Consider the following 21,498-nt stretch of genomic DNA (forward strand, 5'->3'; position numbering starts at 1 on the left):
CTATATGTTTATTTAACTAATGAATGTAAGATGATTTCATGTCAGCACACAGAACTACATGCTGATGTGATTTTTAGTGAAGGGGGATAAAGGTCCACTTTAAGGCATACAAAAGTCTACTGGCTGCACTAGAAAATTGTGCATAATTTTCCATTGTTAACCAGCGATAAACAAACAAAAAAAGCAGACAGGTCTATGATATGCACATTAAATATACAAAGAATCTTTCAGTGGTTGGGTCAGTTTAGTTACAGATAACTGTAACTAAACTGACCCAACTAACTTTTTTACTAACTTTAAAAGATAATTATATGTGTCTTTCATCAATAAAAGATAATTATATGTGTGAAGACATCTTTCACAAATATTATATTTCACTAAGAAAGTGGCAACTAACAGCTCTTATGTCTCTTTCTTATCACTTGAACAGCTTCAATATCTTGTTTGGTTTTGGTAAAGGGAGCCTCTTTATCTGGGGGTTTTTGACAAACTGAGAACACGCTCCTTTTAGCCCTATAGAACATAAAGGTACTCTGCAGATACTTCTCTCTGTTACAGGAGGCTCGTTTGAAAATGACTATGTAACATACTGGTAAAATGTGGCAAGAAATCATCCCATAGATGGAGGCCAGTATGGCAAGAGCTTGTACAGCAGACGGATACACACCACTGCTAATGTTCACATAGATAGGGATGAAGAGAAGCCAAACAAACATGTAGACAAGCATGCTGAATGTGATACATCGGGCTTCATTGTATTTCTCTGGTAGTTTTCTACCTTTGTAAGCTAAAAGGAAACAAACTAATGCAAGTAATCCAATGTAACCTAACATAATGCCAAATGCCACATATGACCCTTCATCACAAAGAAAGATAATATGTTCAGGTATGTTGTATATGTCAATAAAATAGGGACCCTTCAGAACAAGCCAGATTATACAGATAGAGATTTGGATGCCAGTTAGTGTGCTGACAATCATGATAGGTTGGTAAGTTAATGTTACTAACTTTTTTCCTCTTGAGGCTGACTCAAATGCTAAAAGAATTCTCATGGATTTGATTAAAATACAAGATACAGAGACAGTGAAGCTGATGCCATAGAGTGGTTGTCTGATCTTACAGACTGTGTTGTTAGGTTCTCCGATGAAAAACCCAATGCTTGCCAAGCTACATAATAATGATATCATGAATAAATACGTGTAATGGCCCCCAGCAGCTTTGACAGCTGGAGTATCACCATTTTTCATGAACAAACACATTGATAACAGCACAACCAAAGCTCCAACAGCAGCAAATGTCACTAGAGTTATAGCAAATGGATCATTCCACTTGAAGTATTCAATTGTTCTATTTTCACAATGAGAGCTTCCATTTTTCGACCATTGGTTGAGAGTGCACTTCTGACATTCAGTCATATCTGTAAAACCAAAATACACTATCAATTTTTACATAGTACATGGGCTACTTTTCATATTTGATGCAGTTTTAGGATGTTTAGGGATGCTCATTTAAATTTTTTTTTAGAATTATGCCCAATACTAGCCCAAGCTTGCTTTCTTTCTTAGTTTTGTCATTCCCATTCCCCAGTTTTTTCTTGAGTTAGACTTTAACACCTTCCTCCTGGCATCACATATATATGTGGCTTACATGGAGGTAGGCTTTCTTCTGTGGTGCTGCATAGACAGATAATGTTTTTGTGCATGTTTTAGTACTGGGACCCACCTGACCTCGACAGTTCCATGTCTCGGACCAATAATCTGGAATTAGGACTGTGATAGAATATTACAGTAATCACTAGGTTTACAACCTCCCCTGTACTGTGTCTTCTCTGTGAGGAGAAAAAGATACATTGGGATACAGAATCTGAAGCAGTTGCCCATGGCAACCAATCAGCTTCCACCTTTAGTTTGCTCAGTTAAGCTTTGAAAATAAAAGAGAGATGCTGATTGGTTACCATGGGATAAAATCCCCCATTGTATCCTGTCTCCTTGCTAGAGGAGAAGTCTGCAAAAAAAAAGTCTGTATAAAAGAACAAAAAAAACCAAAGATAATATAGTTAGATCAGGGCTTGATCTAGATGAGTTTTATTTTCAGTGTAAGCATCAGTGTCAGTGTGTTTAGGTAGAATAAAAATAAGCAAAATGTGCCCTACAAACAACAAATAATGCACACCTATTTGGTATCCCCATGAATGTAATTGCAAACGTTGCATTGTTCTTTGATGGTGCGTCATAGTAATGGCAAGAAATATAGAGCTACAATTTAAAAAATTGGGCCAGTTTTCTTTTGATAATAAAAAAAAATCAGAAGAAATCCATTTACCACCAAATGAAGGCCCTATTCGTTCAAAACAAGGTATAAGTTAGCTGGATACACTATGTAGTTGCAAAGATATGAAAAGCTTTATTAACACATGGCAAAGTTGCAAAAATGATTTAAGGCATTAAAATTTGTTTTACCTTCATAAAGGAATTACATTTATAAAACCAAGCAGGACAGGAACTTGGAGTACAGTGATCTGAATCAGCTTATCATCACATATGCAAGCATGTTTTATGCTAAGTCTACTTGAAACTGGCTTCTTATAATGCTCAGATCACCTGGTGGTAAAATCTCTCTGTTGGAGTTTCTGGTTCAGTTCTTCCACTATTACCATTAAATTCCAAGTAATAGCATACCACCTTGCTTTTTCAATTTAAATTCATGAGCAAATGGCGGAGTCAAGTCACTCCTTTGTAATGGTCACTCCGCCGCAATGGCCTTGGGAGAAGTAAAGAACAAAAATTGTGAAAGACCTTGAGAGATATTAAAATGTTTAATAACATATACTTAGAAACTTGTGTTTCTAATGCTTAGGTCTTCATATCCAGATGAACATAATCAATGCCATTCAAGCACCAATCATGATTTCTTCTCATTTGAGGAGTGATTTAAGATCGGTAAACCCCTGCTCCTAAATTGTCCCCATAACACTGCTTTCCACTTGCATGGGCTTTTCTCTTCTGCGTCGCTGTCACTCTCTACTCAATGAGCCGTATTAAGTGTCTCTATTGGTAGTGATTACTGGCTGAAGGGAAGTGCAATGATACAGATCTGTAGGTCCAAATGTTGGGCAGCAGGGGAAAGGGGAAATAAGTCCAGCAGTGGAGTCTGTCTTAGCATCTGTTCCTATTTAGTGCACTGCACAACTTCATACGTATTTTCAGTATTTTTTTATGGTGCGTGTTAAGCCACCCCTCTTAAACTCTTTAGCCAGTCCTCGTCACCCTATAAAATGTTCGCCCAGGTTGAGATCTCTGTATGAATTTTCATCAAGGGTTTCTTACCAAATAGATTTACCAAAAATGCACATACTTGCTTCGGTGTACACTGCAGGTAAATATTTTGACATAGAGGCATGAAGTCGTTAACCATATGAATTACATTTATGTAAATTGTACACTTATTAACACAGCTATAGTTTGCTAGTGTGAATATATATATATTTGTAATTCTTTCTCTACAGTTCACTTTTAATAAATAATTATTTGCAAAGTGAAAAAGTCCTTGTTTCCTCTAATTTTAAGACTTGCATAAAATACAAATGAGAATATGCAATACATATCATCATTTCAGCTAGTGACAGGCAGTAAGTAAAAGGTTTTTAATAATTCAAAATCAGTGAATTACTTATTGCTGCTACTAACTACAGCACCAAAGAATGCGTAAGCAGACTAAACAATTTTGTGTTTTTTTGGTGGACAAAGCACTATTTATTAATACAAACATGTGGATTATGATTGCAAACATTGCTCTGGTTCTGCTAGGAAAACCAAACTGTATAAAACACTTACCTGCATTAGGTGAATAATAATTCTCAGTGCACGCAACACATTCATTACAGCAGCTTATATAAGAGTACTTTCTGTAATATCCAGGAAGGCATGATTTTGAGCAATTAGAGAAAGGAACCTGTACCAGAAAAAAATATATATGTTGAGGTAATTACACTAAGGTTTATTCCTTACACTATTTTAGGGTAGTAGGCAACAGCATGGAAATAATTCTACAGTACAGCCTAATAATATAGAGTCATCTATTGTTAATGCTGCTGTAAAAAAAGAATAAGCACCACACATTTTTAAAGCTCTTCAAGTATGTTCTGCGCTCCACTGGCTTTGGGACTCTGAAGTCAGAGAAGAGCCTTGTCATGTTACCTGTCAAAGTCACATGGCAAGGCTTTAATCCTAAAGCTCTCACTGCTCCATTGATCAGAAAGAACTTTGTGGGGCCAATGATGACTACACATCACAACCCGAGTCTTACTAATGAGATTATGGACAGTGGGTAGCAATATTCGTTCTCTGTTATAAATGAACCCTATTGTGAAAGCTGCAGTTCATTTTGTGAAGTTGCTTGGTGACTTACCTGATTTTGGTCTGTGTTCCACAGAAGTAGACTCCTGTTTATAATGACACTGCCATTCAATGTGGTATATTCACCAATAATCCTAACTTCTTTGGTCTGGTTTACTGATTGCCAGGTCAGCACATCATAACCGATTAATAAATCACCAGAAGAGTCAAACTTAAAAGTGTCTCCATTGTATGAGAAATTATTATTTTTTAGTTCTTCAAGTAGCTACAAAAAAATAAATGTAAAGCCTTATTTAAAAATGACACCATTTCACATATAAATCTCATAAGAACAGTAAATTCCTGATAACATCAATCTGTTGTAAATTATAATTAAATATACTAAAGCAGTTTTGAGAAAGTACCAGATTAAGAGTACCTGCACACCAATGAGTGGACTGCTCTTTATCTCTTTTACATTTTATCACACCTGATGTGATTTACTGTATAGCTGTTTATTATTTACTGTGAATGCAGGTTAATAGTTTTGGATCAATTAATTTTTTTTTAGTTTCTACATTTTAAACTGATGCATTTAATGCATGACAAAAGATCCCCAGAACACTATGGATTAGCTAAAAGGAAAGCACAGCAGAAGTACTTTCCTTTCAGGTACGCTGTCTCTCATTGACACCTTGGACTAAGCTTGACCTGCTGGCTAAATATAAACATATCAAATATATTACTATGCAATTATCACTGTGCCAAATTCCCATCCCATTTCCCCAGGAAGGTGTACTCATATACTCTGCTGCAGGAGTCCACCATAGATAACCAGCAGTCTTCAAAAATGAAAATCATATTCAGCCTTTGGGAAGAAATTTGCCTTCACTTCAATTGGTGTCTATGTGCGATATCTACTCAGTATGGCATATTGACAACTGTTGAGTGTTTTTTTAAATGCATAGGTGCTTGCAGATTAGGACAAGAGATAAGAAATTAGTTTTTAATATTCACTTGAAGATCATAGGTATGTATTTTTATGAGTAAAATAAACTAAAGCCTGATTTTACAGTAAATAATTAGAAAGGGTCAGATTTATAAATCCTCTTGAATCAGATCACCAGTAATATAGAATTATTATTATTATTATTCAGAATGTATATTAACAGTCTGTGCAGCGCTTTACAATATGAGGAAGACATTACAGTTACAATACGATTGAAGACAAGATGGTTAGGAGGGTCCTGCACATGAGGGCTTACAATCTAAAAGGGAGGGGCAAGTGATAAAAAGGTGGTAGCTGTGTGGGGAGTTGTTTGAGAAATGAATAGCTCAGTTGCTAGGCAAAGGTGGGATAGACTTTCCTAAAGAGATGAGTTTTCAGGGATTGCCTAAGTAGGAGTAGGAGAAGGAGTAGAAGCTATCTCCTAAAGTAGGAGATAGCTGGACAGGTTGGGGTAGGGAGTTCCAGAGGATGGGATAGGCTCCAGAAATAATATCATACCTACAGTTTATGTGCCAATAAATATTTCTATAAAAAGGAGAGTTTTCTTTACCTGAGTTGGTGAGAAGTTGGTATCATTTATACATTTCCCACTTTTGCATAGAAGGTTATTGCAAGCCTGTGCTATGGCTAGAACGGCAAGGTATGTGCTGTATGTTTTGCTCCATTCAATATTTTCTGCCAAGTAGTTATCATTTAAAAAAGGCAAATACCCTTCTTGACATGCGAGAGGTGACTTCATAATTAAAGAGTCATCTAAGGTGCAGTTTTTTGATGAATTAATGCACTCAAGATACTCCCTAAAAGTTTGAGTGCAATTGTATCTTAACTGTTGGTATTCTTCTAGAAAATGATTCACTGTGCCTTGTCCTGGTGGTTGGAGATTTCTTAGATAGTCTTCAAATCCTTTCACATAGCCCATTTTAAAGTTAATTCCAACAACTGTACCAACCTTTTCAATGTCTTCAGTGCTCAAAACTTCCAAAGAATTGGACCAGCTATCACTCGCTATCCAGATTTTGGAAATATTAGCTTTAATGCATGCTTTAAGGAGTTTACTAACAATAGGACCCTTTGCAATGACAACCACAACATTTGTTGTACTTGCTCCTAATTCCTCAATTACGGTGTTTATGGAACTCTGCAAAGATGGGTGATCCACATATGACGACACTATTTTGGAGAAAGCTGTGCATATCTCGTTGTTTTTAAATAGATCATTTAGAAGGTCCAGAGCAGATCGTCCATATTCATCATCACTAGAAACAATTCCAACCCAGTTCCACTGAAAGGTTTTGATCAGTTCCACAATTGCTTTTGTTTGGAATGTATCACTTGGAACTGTGCGTAAAAAGGAGGGGAATCTAATTTTATCACTCAGCGTAGAAGCAGATGATGCAGGACTTATCTGTATAAAGAAAACCATTACATGAAATATTAGATGTCTAATGTAAAACATTTATTTAGTAAAGTAAATAAAAAAGTAGTAAGTAGTAGTAAGTAGCGTCCAGAAAAGCTGTTTATTTTATAGTTAACTTATGTGTAGCATTTTTGCATTATGTTAGAAGTGGGTTGATACTGGCTAGACCACATTCAAGAGACCACATTTTTTCTGTGTTCTTGTGAAATAAGTGTGCCCTAGATATTTGGTCATGTATAATAAGCAGTGTTTTGTTTATTGGTCTATAACCATGAGAGATTTATGATTAATGTAATGGAGAGTTTTATGATACATGATTTGGTTTACACATAAATTGGTTTACTTGAAAAATGTTTAATGCCACCTTCCTCACAGCATATATTTACCTTTTTACTCCTCCATTATGCTATTGACCTGCTGGTAACAAGGAAAGAAAGCCCTGTATAAGCTTTAAGTTGCAGCTTACACAGGACTGAGGGTAAATTCCATACCCATACGTGACACTGCTTGGCCAAGCACCAGCGCTGTTACATGGGAACAAGGGAAATGAGTCCATGAAACCAAGTGGCTGCTCCCAACAGCCACCTAGTATGGACTCTCAGTGGCTAAATGGAACAGTGGGGAGGAAAGAAAATGTAATTTTATACTGCTGGGGAGGACAATAAAGCATACCGGTAGCTTAGTTCTGCATGAGCAAAGCACAGGTCTGCTTTAGGCCAGTTTGGCAGAATAGTGTTGTGGTGACAATTGCATTTAAACACGCTGCATGGACTGGGGTACTTTACACCTCGGCACACCTGCATTGCAGGATACTAAAGTGTAATAATGTAATCCATGCGCTGTACTGAGAAAAAAAAAATCATGCAGATGGGTTTTATGGTCTGTTGTAGTACATTAGCCATCTATTCAAATGATTGCACTGCCTTAAAATATTGGACGTTAACAAATCCCATAACACTCCTTAACATACGGAATCACACTGCACTAGTGTGAATGTAGCCTTAAAGTATAAACGCACTTTCACTGAATATATATATGCACTTGTGCTTGTCCCTGCATTGCCAAAAATAGCAATATGATGTGTTACAATAATTAAAAATAAATCCAGTATCCAGCTGTAAACAAGCTGTACATGGCCACCATTAGAGAGTGTTGTTTGAAGTCTAGAAATCTAGAAAAGTTTTGGCTTTAGCTATGCTTTAAGTTTTACACATTAAAAAGAAATTTGCAAATCACAGATATCTGCTTCAGGGATTCAGACTTGAACTCAGACATGAGGACAGCCCTGAGACAAGAACCACCCCATAGACCCTAAAAGACTGAGATTTCATATCAAGGACCATTAGATCCATAGAGACCGCTTTTATGTCTTGCCTCCTGTCACACACATCTGACCTCTGTGCCAGGTTTTCCCTTTGCCCTGTTTCCATGCCAGATTTTCTCCTCTGTCCTAGGTTCTTGGCTGTGGGCCTATGGGACGTTGCAAGGCTGCAGCCAATCTGTTCTTCCCCTTCCCTATTTAGGCTCAGTTCACCTGTTGCTCAGCGTTCAAGCAATGAGTCTGTTTCCTGCTGCTGGACCCTCCTATGTGCTTTGTGATTTCCCATGAAGTTTCTGTAGATATTCTATGATGATCCCTTATTCCCCTGGACTCCTTGTGTACCCCTGGGAATTCCCTGCTTCACAGTTTACCCTCCTTGCTGTTCTCTGTGTCTCTGTTTGCTCTTAGGCCCTAGTATTTAATTGTGATAGTCGCTTTGCATTCATCTGGGTGGTGTGAGTAGCCTGAACTGCCTGATTGTTATTTGCTAGGTGCTCCCTCACTTCACTGCCTGTGTCTTCTTTACCTTGTTACCCTGCTCCTTCTGAGTCTCAGCCTGCATTGTGTTCTGCAGTGCTGCAGTGTTCCCATGCTCCCCTGTGTACCAGTTTTCACACACTCCTCTTGAGTTCCTTTTCCTGTGTTGGGCTTCAGTACTATTATTCTACACTATCTCACTCCCAGTGTAACACCTCCTGTGTGCCTTCAGTCTTCCTTGTGTGCATTTCTCGATTACTGTAGTGTAACGCATGGTCCTTGTGCATATCTATGTCTCCGCCCTGTATCCTTGCGCATGTACACTCCTTGTGAGTACTGCCTTGTAACCTTGCAACCTAGGAGCTGCTTTGCAGTGCAACATCCTCACCAGCAGAGGCTCTGGAGAAGACCAGGCTCTCCTTAGACCATACGCCTCTGGCACACCCATGTTTCTTGTGCAGAGCCTCCTGTGAGAGCCTGCTGCTTTGGGAAAAGGCTGTGCGCTGACAGAACACTAAAAATGTGCATGTACTGTCTGTTTGTTTTGAAGAACCCATTACAGAACACCTTCATATTCAGAAGCTGACCTTGGTCTAGATTTTAGTCGGGACAAGCAGATGTTTTGTTTGTTTTTTGCCATAGACTTGCTGTACAAAGCCTTCCTGCAGTGACAACTGTGTTTCTTTGCTACCTTGATGAATTAAGTGCAGGACAAATCTTCTTGGATTGTTTCCCTGTCTCATTAATATATATCCACATATATAAAACAACTGTGACAATCCTATTATCAAACAGATAGTTAAAATGATTTATACCTGTGGTATGATGTAATTTCCAAGGAGTCTAGAAACGGCAATAGAAATTTCTGAGTATGTTTCTCCGACAACAGCTCTGACAGGATAAACAGTTGGCCTTGAGCTGCACTCTGTAATATTGTTAACATCAGACTCCGGAATTAATTTTAATGCCGAGTGAACTGCTTTCAAGGTGTGAGAACACGTATCAAATATTTTATAGCCCATTGTTATTCCTTGTAAAAGAGTTGAATTATTAATTGTCTCAATTGCATAGATCATAGAAAGAGCTTCAATCATACTCCGTGTTTGTAAACTAAAAGGAAAAATATTATTATTAATATTATTATTATTAAAGTAGATAACTGCAAAACAATGCTAACTATAACAGAGTTAGTCTTGGAACTCAATACAAACTTGGAAGTTGTCTTGGAACTCAATAAAAAGCATACATAAAACCCTCTAAATGTGCTAGTTTCATGGAAACACATCTATTGAGGCAAGGTTCAGATATTGGCGATCCCGGGACACGCGTCCGGGGACCGTGCGATCGTGCACAATTGCACACGTTGATTGCTGCATGGTCCCATTGATTTCAATGAGGTTATGTAATGGTACAAGTAACTGCACTTTTTTTGAACCGTGATTGTGCGCGATTGCATGGCCAGTATCACAGCAGGAAACCGTGCAATCTGCCTGGTGCGACTGGGGTGCCATTAGAAAATAATAGCACTGCCACCACGATCGGTGGTGTGCGATTCCATGGCCGGGCGGCTATCCGCGCACAATTGCCCCATGGTGAGATTTCCTCTCACTTTCAGTCAAAACAGAAGTTAGAAAAAATGTTCCAATGGGGCCACAGACATAAACAAAAACACATTTTTAGTAGAGTGAGGAAGAGTTAGATCTTTTACCAATGGTTTTATTGTTGTCAAAGCCCTCATACCCAGGTGAGAACCACCCGTTTCATCTACAGGCATCACAGGCACAGAAAATTTGGTAAATTGGCCACTGTGTGGTGAGAGATACAAAATTTACTTTTACCCCATTCTATCCATATCCATTCTATCCACAGCTGTTTTTATTATTGTATTAATTTTTTTTTTTATTTTGTCTGTAGTTAGGCTTTAGTAAACAACTGGGAAGCAGCACAAATTGGGGAAAACTAACACAAGAAAAAAAAAATATCCCAGATGTAAGAAGACAGTAAAAACAATATTAACCCGTTTCAGAGGACAAAATCCATTTTTTTTTAGCAGAAGATGTAAATCACACATTTAGCCCTAGTAAATATATTGCATGAGAAGACCCACAATACCTGAAAATACCCTTACAATGATGTATTGGTAGGGATTGTATGTTTATCCAGGTGAAGAGACTGGGTGTGCCACACACAGCCAAAAAAAGTGTGTAGTTTGCCCTGTCCTTTTCCTCCACTCTTCTCGGCAGTCAAATTTACAGCAGAGAGTTGCTACATAAATACAGCAGCTGTAAAAGCTGCTGCTGCCAAAAACAGACCTCGGACACAGTGTTTATAAAAACTTTTCATTATTCACACATAGAGAGAAGAGGTCAAATTTATACTTTTGTTATTTGCTCTTTTTATTCATCTTCAGATCAAAGTGGATGACCTTCAACCTGCATTTGATGTCAAAGCAACCTGACAAAAAAAAAAGGGTTTTGAAAAAAAGAAAATCTATTTGTCAACTTATTAAACCTTAATTTACTCTAATTAGCCCTGCCTAACTCCTTTATTGTTTTTTCCCGTTAAATATATGTTTCCTGCCAATTTGTTTTATTTATTTCTGTTTTTCTAACCATTAATATATATATTTTTAAATCAGTTTTGTTTGTTCATTTTGTAAGTGTGGCATTCACAAAAGTGCAAAGTTGAAAGAAAAACTTTTATTTAATTTTTAAATAACTTTGCAATGCTTTGTACCAGAATTATAAATGTAGTGTCATTATAAACAGGACATATAGTAACAAAACATTTTTTTAAACTAAGACTGATCATATCAGAAAAATAGTGCATTTTGTTTAGTCGTGTTCATTTTTGTCCATGAGCTGCATAAAAATGTAAACAATTTTTGCAAAACATTGTCACCAAAAGAAAACCTTGTTTTTTCTAAGAAATGACATATGTATTATTTTGTTATCCTTTCACAGCCAAATTGGGATAACACCTATTTTATATTTGTTACATGTTCCCATTCATATAGCATAAGCTAAACCATTAAAAAAAAAATGCTTCTTGCAGTTTAAATTGTTTTTACTTGGGTTAGGGTTTTAAGGGACAAAATGTCTTTGTGCTTCTATTTCTTTCAAATATATGGAGGAGCTGGTCCTGTCCATTGAGAGGTGGCTTGTCCATTGTATGTTAAAGTAAAACTATGGGGTCTATTCACGAAGCTGCCGAAGGATCTGGCCGTAGCTTCGGCCGACGAACAGACGGGGGAGGGGGTTGCTTCAGCTGGCTCTGCCTCTAGATAGGCAGAACCAGCTATCACTCACACAGCTGGGCGGATCCAAACATAATTGTCAAGGTCCACTTCAGCTGCGGCGTCTCAGTATACCGCAAGCTGCAGCTCGCGGTATACTGAGCCTAGGGTGACGGGAGGATGCTAGTTTGTTTCCTCCCGTTACCCTAATGAGAACTATTGGGAAAAGCCCTAACCCCATAGTTCTCCTTTAATGAAGCTTATCAGATAAACACAATCCTTAAGTTTCAGTCACAAGACTTTCCATTGGGACAGACCACTGTGAAAGGGCTGAGAAAAACCTTGAATCTGCTATCTTGCCTGATTCAACAAAACATCTCAAAGGTAATTTTTAAAGTCATTTTTCAGTATGCTGTGTGAACAGGAACGCATAACAAACATATGGAGGGGTTTTCCTAAATTTGACTGCAAAAGTGGAAATACACTTTAAGTAATGACCAAGTTATTGCTAAATAAACAGGTCCATTTCAGAAATGTAAACATTGCTCTCGTCCATAGGGGGTGTACAGATTTGAAAGCTGAATTGGTTAAATTATTCTAAGATCCTATGCCCCTCCCATGCTGGGAAGTTCACCAGCAATGACCCAGACAAAAATAATCCTTTAGATTAGGGGAGTTAACAACTCCATTTTGTAAGATAAGTGATTGTGTTTAAGCCTAAAAAGGAGGTCATAAGTGGTGTAGAACTGTGGTGTGAGTGAGTTAAGCTGGCTATACACAGCCAGGTGAAAACTATCAGCCAAACAGCAACTGCATTCAATCAGATGAGGTCACTGTTCAGGTTTTCAGACAGCTACAGGTGTTAGCTGTCTGAATACAATAGTTTGGAGGGAAAAATCCTCCATCTTTGTTTTTTAGCGTGGATGAGGGAATCTAGTGACTTCTCTTGTTCAGCCCATGATGCTGAATAAGATAAATCTAGCCTTGTATCTAACCAAGTAAGGGTTCAGATTATTAAAAGAATCAACAAGTTACTGAATAGGAATAGGCCAGGAGAAGCAAAAATTGTTGATAAATCTGGGTATATTTACTAATTATGACTTTGACCAACATGCCTCAAAGAGTTTAAAGTGACATTAAACCCTCAGATTTTTTAACATAAACCAATACTGTAATGTGTGCCTTACTGTAATCCATGGTAGTTTCCCTTCTCTTTGCTGCTCTTCCTTTTAAATCCTCATGTCTTCTCATGCTGGGGGAGAACTTCCCTTTGCAGCTGAGTGCCTCTTCCTGTAGTGCTGGCTCAGGTTGCAAACCTACACACAAACACCATGTATCCATTTCAGAGACAAGGCAGTCTGCTGCAAGACAGAAGTTCTGCCCAGCATGAGAAGATATGAGGATTTAGAAGGAAGAGCAGCAAAGAGAAGGGAAACTACCATGGATTACAGTAAGGCGCACATTACAGTATTGTTTTATGTTAAAAAATCTGAGGGTTTAATGTCACTTTAATATGTATGGTATGAAAAACCCAATTTTGCTCAAATATTCCACTAAGCATATTTGATATATAATGCGTTTCTGTTGATCCTATTCAAATCAGTTTTGGATTGTTCTGCAGTCAACAATAAACACCTGAATTAGCTATGTTATCTTTTATGTGACTCAAAAAGCAAACCATGCCTAAACTGGATATTCTGTGATTAAGTCTGCAAGAATTCTGAACTGAAATGTTCTCTGTAACAGGATGTCAGGCAGCTGTTTACTTATAAACCTTCGACTCAAGCCTTTGACTCAAACTCAAAGCCCATTGACAGGGGCCCTAAAACTGGTGGCATCCCTGCAGGTTTTACCAAATGTATTGGTGCTAGTTTGAAAGCCTGCAATACAGTATTTGAATGAACTACCTACAAAGCGGTATTACGGTTGTAACCCCTACCACCCCAAGCGGAGTGGCTACTAAAATGTAATGTTGCTCGCATTGTCATCAGGCTGGCTGATTTGTAGTCCGGTATCATCTGGTTAATTCTAGTGTGAGTGGGGTGTGACAATGCCACAGAGTGGGCAGCCAATAAGGGAACATCAGATAAAGGAACATCAGGAGTGTCTATGCCTCACCAGCCAATCACTAGGAGTTTCATGGCCAGTGCATAAATACTCAGGGATTAACATGTGCTCGGCCATTCCGCCCCCCAGGGCAGTGCCTGCTGTCATTTAGCTAGCTGGGTGGATCTTGACAGTTTTGTTGGGATCCGTCCCGGTTGCGGCAATCTCGGTATATAGCGGGCTATAGTGAGCTATATACTAAGCTTTGGGTCACAGGAGGAGGTCAGTATATGTCCTACTGTGACCCTAAAAGAACTATGGACCCCATAGGTCTCTTTTAAAGATGCTTAAAAATAAACATTAAGGTCTATGGATTAAACAAAAGACATGTATAATTAAGCTGCAGGCAATAAAATCACATGATTTACCCCAAATTTTGGCACAGGTGGCTTCTCTGTTAGTCAATAGGTACATCACGAATGTCCTAAACCTACTTACTTCACGATAAGTGTCTCAGGTGCATTCCTCTTAGGGTGAAGCTCTTTACTGGCTGGAATACATCTCAATATTAGTGGCTCCTTGTAGAACTAAGGTTCCTGTGTATGCTCAGTCATTAAGATCAAGGTAGGACAGCAGTGGGAAGGTGCATGTGGTGCTTCCCAGCTCAGTCGGTCACTCACCATCCCTGCGGGGGACAAATGCAGCTTGCTTCCTCAAGGCCTGTAGCACTCCAACACAGCCAGCATTTTAGGGATGAGGTGGCGTGTGATGGCTTTCATGGCATGGAGATCCCTACAGACTCCCATACCCCTAGTCCTTCAGGCCTGGTACCTAGATTTGGTTGTTTACTGATGCATCCTCTCAGGGTGAAAACCCTGGAGTGAAGACCTGTACCAGGAAGTGTCTCAGATATTTAATAGCTCTCCCTGCATGCACAGCAGGCTCCCCATATTTACTGATTGGCCAGGTATTAAACAACTTTAATGTGAAGCATTATCTCTAGCACACTCTACTGGATAACATTCACACAGCAGGGGACTGAGACTAATCACTGCACACTTAGGGCGTAATTCACTAAGCTCCCAAAGTCAGTCGAGTGAATAAACAAGCTGAAGTGAAGGGAGCCGAATGGCGTTCGGCTATTCGCTTCAGCCGAGTACGGTTGATTTCAGCCGTACATCAGCTGGCTTTGGCTCCCTTTGGAACCGTAGGGCTCCGGCAGCCGAAGTGAGCCAAAGGATTAGCCAAAGCTACAGCTATATCCTTTGGCTCCTTCGTGATTAACCCACTGATAGAACTCAAGCCAGCACACAACTAAGCTGACTAATCTACACCGACAGATCACAAAAGAGACAAAAATAATTTCGGTAAAATACTACATCCCTACACTTATATGAATGAGCCCCAAATCCATCCCTTCTTTGCTGACAACCTGAACAATTTCACCATTTGAGAAGTGGCTGGGGAAATTAAGAAATGTCATTTATTTTAATAATACCATATGCAGTACATGCAGTATATACACACACATACCAATATGCATATATCTTCTACATGCACAGCACCATCTAGTGGTAAAGAAAAGAAGATTCACATCTGCAGAACTGGCAGCAATTGAGCAATCTGTAAGCATTAATTGTGCAGTTTAATATATGTATATCAATGTGCATAACCTTTTTTATTCCAAATTGTAGAGTTAATTAATTAAAAAGAAATATACTGTAGAATATCAATGCACACAGCAGCAGCCATAATTTTTAGTTTAATTTGAAACAGAAGTGTAACTCAAAACCTCAGGACCCAGTCGCACATGCGACCGCTGTGACCCTGGTAGTTCTGCTAGTGACAGGCGCCAGGAGCAGACCGGCACTGCCCGAGGGCCCTTGTCCAGGAGGAGGCCCAAGTTTCCGCCAGTCTCCCTCTGCCTCTGTGTGTACCAGTAGCACATCCTCCACCTCTATGTATCCCTGTAGCAGCTCCTTCTGTGTATCACCTGATCCTGGCTGACGTTCTCCTCTGGCTCCTGCTCCTGGCTTGTTCCTGACAGCACTGATTTCCTGGCTCCTGCTCCTAGCTTGTTCCTGACGACGCTGATCTCTGTGTTCCTGACCTGGCTTGGACGACTACCCACTCCGGCTCCTGACTCTGGCTTGTTCCGGTTTAAGCTTCTGCTATCTCCTGTGGACACTGTTCTTAATAAATATTTTAACTAGCACCTTTTGCTTGTCTGGTTTTTATTGTGCTCTGACACTCTCCTCACTCTCTCTCCTCGCTCTCTCTTCTGGCCGTCTCTCCTCGCTCTCTCACTGGCTGTCCCTCATCACTCTCTCTCCTGGCTGTCCCTCCTCACTCTCTCCTTGCTCTCTCCTGGTTGTCTCTCCTTGATTTCTCTCTCCTCGCTTTCTTCTGGGAATCTATCCTTGCTCTCTCTGGCTGGCTCTCCCCTGTCCACCCTTGCTCTCTCCCCTAGCTTTCTCCCCTTGTTGTCTCTCCTTGCTCTCTCTCCTGGCTTTCTCTCCTTGCTCTCTCTCCTGGCTGTTTCTCATCACCCTCTCTCCACTAGCTGTGTCTCCTCACTCTCTCCTGGCTGTCTCTTCTTGCTCTCTCCCTTGGCTCTCTCTCTCTCCACACTCTCTCTCCTGGCTGTCTCTCCTGTATCTCTCCTTGCTGCCACTCCTGTCTCTCTCTCTCTCACTCTCCTGGCTGTCTCTCCTCTTTCTTTCACCCGCTGTCTCTTCTGTCTGAATCTCCTGGCTGTCTTTTTTCTCTCTCCTGGATGTCTCTCTGTCTCTCCTCCCTCTCTTCTGGTTGTCTCTCCTCACTCTTTCTCTCCTGGATGTCTCTCCTCACTCTCTTTCCTGGATTTCTCCTACATATTAAAAAAAAATCTGCCACATTGTGCTACAGTGTTTGGGTTGCGCTTGAACAAGAAGGTGGCAACCCTAGCGATACAGAGCGCAGCATTGGTCACATGATCACCTACCAGGCTCCTTGCTTCATTACTACACCCCTGCTGAAAGAGCTAAGGGGCAGTTGAAGAGATTGGAATCCGGAATGCCTCAGGTCTATGTGTATGTGTGTAATATATATATATATGTGCGTGTTTATAGTTTTGTGTGCACACCCTAATGCAATAGGCTGTGCACGCTTATTGTTCCTGCCAAACAGTACTGCGTATGTTTTACTGCCTCTCTGTATCTCAGGTCTTTTGTCTGTTTTGATTGCTTGAAAATAAGAAATATGCTGTGATTGCTTTTCATCTTGATAGTCATTTGGAGGTATAGTCTTAATAGTCATTTGGAGGTATAGTCTTAATAGTCATTTGGAGGTATAGTCTTAATAGTCTTTTGGAAGAATAACCACTGAAGGTACAAACTACAAATCTGTTATATGTAATACAATCATAGAAGTTTGGAAGACCAAGCACATCGAATATTACAATAAAACCATCTCCCTAAATATATACTACTGTATGTGTCTATATGTGTGAATGTGTGTAGATCATTGTTTTTTCATTTATATTCTTAGCAATTAAATTACAGATGATGAAGAAAAGTATTAAGATATTGGACATGTGAAATTAATGTTGGAATATCTTGAAATTAGGTTTAGCAAAATGTTGCACTTGTATCAAGAAAGAAATAAAAAATATAAGATTAAAGTAACAGAACTGGAAATTCTACGTATTTGAAACAAAAGCTTTCACTTGCAAAATAATTCTGTGCCAAAGAAAACAATGCTATAACTATTTAAACTACAATACTGACCTTGTACAAATAAAACTTTCATTATCGGATTGTCTTAATAAATTAGAGACCCCTGTATGCATAGGAAATAGCCCTCCAATCATGATGTCCCCAGGCAGCAAAGCCGCAGCTTGTTCATTAATGGTACAAGTCTGTGTAACGATCCAGTAGGAGCTGCTAAGAGTGATACAGAACAGCCAGTAAATACACATGGTGTGTGTAGTCTAGAAATCTTGAAGAACAAATGTTCTTCTGTCTTTTCAGTGACATGTACATAGCCACAATTCGTTGTTCTTTTTTGTTCTTTTCTGGTTATTTTTAAAGAATGTAAGCTATACATTCCAGCATTCTTAGAAAGAAACCTTATATGTCTATGGAAAGTACCTTGATCAAGTGGCTCCTACGTACTATTAGTATTTCAGTATTTCCCTAGGGCACTTCCTCTTCACCTTATACACACTTGTATATAACACAAATTTACAATAAAACTAGTAATAGACATCGAAGGTAGGTTAGATTTTAGATCTAAGAGCATAGTCCACCTTTTAAAACATCTTCATTTTAAAAAATGTTTCCAAAAACATGCTTCGGTCACTTGGACACGCATGCTTCTGTTAATGCAGCTAGGGGGCCGCTCTGATAATAACATGCACATCATAATGGACACAATCAAATACTTTCCAAATTCCTAGTCTCCAAGTGGTCTGAGGCCTCACCCCTAAATACTAATACAACAATAGCACATCAATGGGGTTTTAACCACTTCAAGACCAGGTGTTTAGACCCCCTTCCTGGCCAGGCCATTTTTCAGTATTCAGCGCTGCGGTACTTTGACTGACGTTTATTCCGTCATGCAACGCTGTACTGAAATGAATTTTATACCATTTTTTGGGGACAGATAGAGATTTCTTTTGGTGGTATTTAATCAGCACTGGGGGTTTAATTTTTTACTATAATTAGGAAAAATCACTTTTAACATTATGTTAGGAAACATTTATTATTACCCAGTTTTTTGGTAAAATATAAAAGTCAGGGTCACGTCGGGTAAACAGACACCAAACATGTCAAGCTTTAAAATTGCGTGCACCCGCGACATCGCAGAAAACTACCATACCCAAAATTTGTCATAGGTGACACTTTAAAAGCTTTTACCGCTCATCAGTTTAGTGTTATCAGTGATTGATGGCCCTAGACTTATTGCTCTCACTCCGACGTACGCGGCGATATGTAACATGTGTGGCGTAATGGGCGCAATTGTCTTTTTTGCACGCATGCGCCACCGACGCATGTTTGCATGCGTGTATGTATGGGTGGGGACTTTTACATTTTTATTTTAATTTTTTAATCCTTTATCATGTGTAACTTAAAATTTTGGGGGTGGGGGGACTTAAAAAAAATGTTTCACTAAACTTTATTGCTATTACATACGGGGGCTAATAAAACCCCCCTATGTGATAGCAAAATATAACAGCGGAGAGGGGGGGGCCGCACCGATTGTTGCAAAATACAAGCGATCCGCCGGCTCTACAGCCGGCGGATCGCTTCTATGTTAACAGGCATTGCTGCCTGTTTTTAAATTGCGGCCATTTACCACCTGCGCGTGCCCAGCGGCGCACGCGAGGGGGCGTGTCTGAGCGGACATCTAAAGACGCCCGCTCAGATCTAGAGAGCTCTGGGCCGGCCCGGAGGCAGTTAAGAGGCATTAGACTTGAATTTTAGAAAAAATATACAAAATGTATTAACAATACATAAAAACATCCATAGATTCCATTAAAAACAACCAGTTGCAATCATGATCATGCTTCTGCCTTATTGCCACATATACAATACAATTTATCATGTACTTAGCACATGATACTAAGAAGATTAGTTTAAAAAAAATCTTTATTATAAAAACAGACAAAATTTTCCCCAAGCTTCCACTGACCCTTTAACTAAAGGACAGGCTTAGGGCAGAGAACAAAAAGCAAGGGGTGCCTACCCTAGTGTGGATCCATTTTATTGAGAAGCGGCAAAGATAAAATTATACTCACAAGAGTAGATCACAAAGGAGCTTTCAAAATCCAAGGAATGGTAAACCAGGAAATGATGGATGAGAGCTGGTTTACCATTCCTTGGATTTTGAAGGCTCCTTTGTGATCTACTCTTGTGAGTATAATTTTATCTTTGCCACTTCTCAATAAAATTGATCCACACTAGGGTAGGCGCCCCTTGTCTTTTGTTCTCTGCCCAGATACCACAGTCTCCCTAGCTGAAGTGGGGCAGCGACCCGTAGCACTCACACCTGTGAACTCTATAGTGGAGTGGTCACCTCTGGCGCTTTTTCGTTTTTTTTCAAAGGACGGGATTAATTCATAGATTGTGTTCAGCCCTGATCCAGATACCGTCTCTGTTTGTAAAACCTTTAAAGTATATATAAACCCCAACAATAAACATCTCCTTTTTGATAAATTTTAACCATTCCCAACCGTATTCAAAATGTTAAAAAAAAAGGTTACAAATCTACTTTAAATTAATTTACAACCATATTTAGAAAACTGATAATAGTTTACAATAAACTTTCTCACATACATTATTTATCTCTGGATGATTCTGAAGGGTTTTATTTGTAAACAACCATTGGTTGTATTTTTTGCATATGTGGCATTCCATTTTATTCTTGTCTGACAGCATTTGCCTTATTTGACATGTATCTGGTGAAACGTGTTTTTCCACTTACATTTGTTTTTCAAAATCTTCTTTAAAAAGTCCTAAACTACCAGCAAAACCAGCCAGCTGAAATCATAAGCTCTGAGCACATACCACTTAGATGAACATTTGTCTCTCCAGTATCACCCTGGAAAACCCCACTGTGTCTCTACTTATGGATTTATATGAGGAAGTGATTAATTTATACTTACCAAAATTTGGAAAAACAAAGGATACTGAATGTTGCTGCATGTGTGTCTGCCTGCATCTTAAACCTCCCAATATCTTTTGTTATTTGAAAAGTCTTTAATTAATTCTACTAATTATTCTTTAGCCTTTAATTAATACAATGTAAGTGCAAAAAATTTAAAGGGCTTTTTAGGTACTGATGAACACAATTGTAATCCACACTGTTTTTAACCAGTTGACATCCGCGGTGTTAAACCCCCTTCCCATCCAGCCCATTTTTCAGTATTCAGCGCTGTGGTACTTTAACTGACATTTATTCCGTCATGCAGCGCTGTACTGAAATGAATTTTATACCCTTTTTTGGGGACAGATAGAGCTTTCTTTTGAGCCATCATAGTTTATTTAATCAAAAGTTAAAATCACTTAAAACTACTGATTTACATAACAAAATGTGCTCCAAAGCAACTTAATTATGCATAGCTCATGACAAATATTGTACAATGATATCAAAAACCAACTACAACCTCCCGGGTCCCCAAAAATAACATTTGATCACAAATGCAATCTTGAGCAACGGCAATAAATAAAGATGTGGTTCTTCAGATAGGGGTAGACCGATCTTCAATGAGTTTCACAATTTGCTTCCTCAGGAAGAGAAGGAAGTGTTTTCTTGTAGCCACTAGATGGCAATATGATAAAAGCAATAACGTAAAAGGTTAGGCCTTCACATCTTCCATGGAACTGTACCACCCACCAGCAAAAAACACGACATAACTAAAGCAATAACCCTTAAATAAATAAAACACACGGGGGTTAATTCACTAAATGTTATTTAATTAGATAAAATGGTCATGTGACCTTTTTTTAGTTGAACATCACAGGAGATAAAAAAAAGTTAATTCATTAAAAATAGGGATGCACCAATACCATTTTTTCAAGACCAAATACGAGTGCCAATACTTTTTTCTCCAGTACTCGCCGATACCAATTATCAATACCTTTTTTCTTAGTGTCATGTCACATTTGTTCTAAAACA

The 21,498-nt window shown here is 39.0% G+C and overlaps 1 protein-coding gene across 1 annotated transcript; it reads right to left on the bottom strand.

Annotated features, from left to right (window-relative positions):
- Positions 1 to 392: 392 nt before the first annotated feature.
- LOC108792693 (G-protein coupled receptor family C group 6 member A-like) lies at positions 393 to 17,797 on the bottom strand. The gene is made up of 6 exons (XM_018563528.1): positions 17,607 to 17,797; positions 9,374 to 9,668; positions 5,894 to 6,748; positions 4,408 to 4,620; positions 3,834 to 3,951; positions 393 to 1,417 (listed from the first exon to the last, which is right to left on the bottom strand). The coding sequence occupies exons 1-6, from the start codon at positions 17,795 to 17,797 to the stop codon at positions 393 to 395; spliced, it is 2,697 nt and encodes an 898-aa protein (XP_018419030.1).
- Between the last annotated feature and the right edge of the window lie 3,701 nt (positions 17,798 to 21,498).

Source organism: Nanorana parkeri, unplaced genomic scaffold (genome assembly GCF_000935625.1).
Source record: "Nanorana parkeri isolate BGI_ZX_2015 unplaced genomic scaffold, ASM93562v1 scaffold22, whole genome shotgun sequence".
Lineage (NCBI taxonomy): Eukaryota > Metazoa > Chordata > Amphibia > Anura > Dicroglossidae > Nanorana > Nanorana parkeri.

Coding starts and splice junctions, on each gene's coding strand:
- LOC108792693 (XM_018563528.1), bottom strand. CDS start 17,797: ATGTGTATTTACTGGCTGTTCTGTATCACTCTTAGCAGCTCCTACTGG. Junction 6,749..9,373: donor GAAATTACATCATACCACAG/GTATAAATCATT, acceptor TTCTTTATACAG/ATAAGTCCTGCATCATCTGC. Junction 1,418..3,833: donor TTATTATTCACCTAATGCAG/GTAAGTGTTTTA, acceptor TTGGTTTTACAG/ATATGACTGAATGTCAGAAG.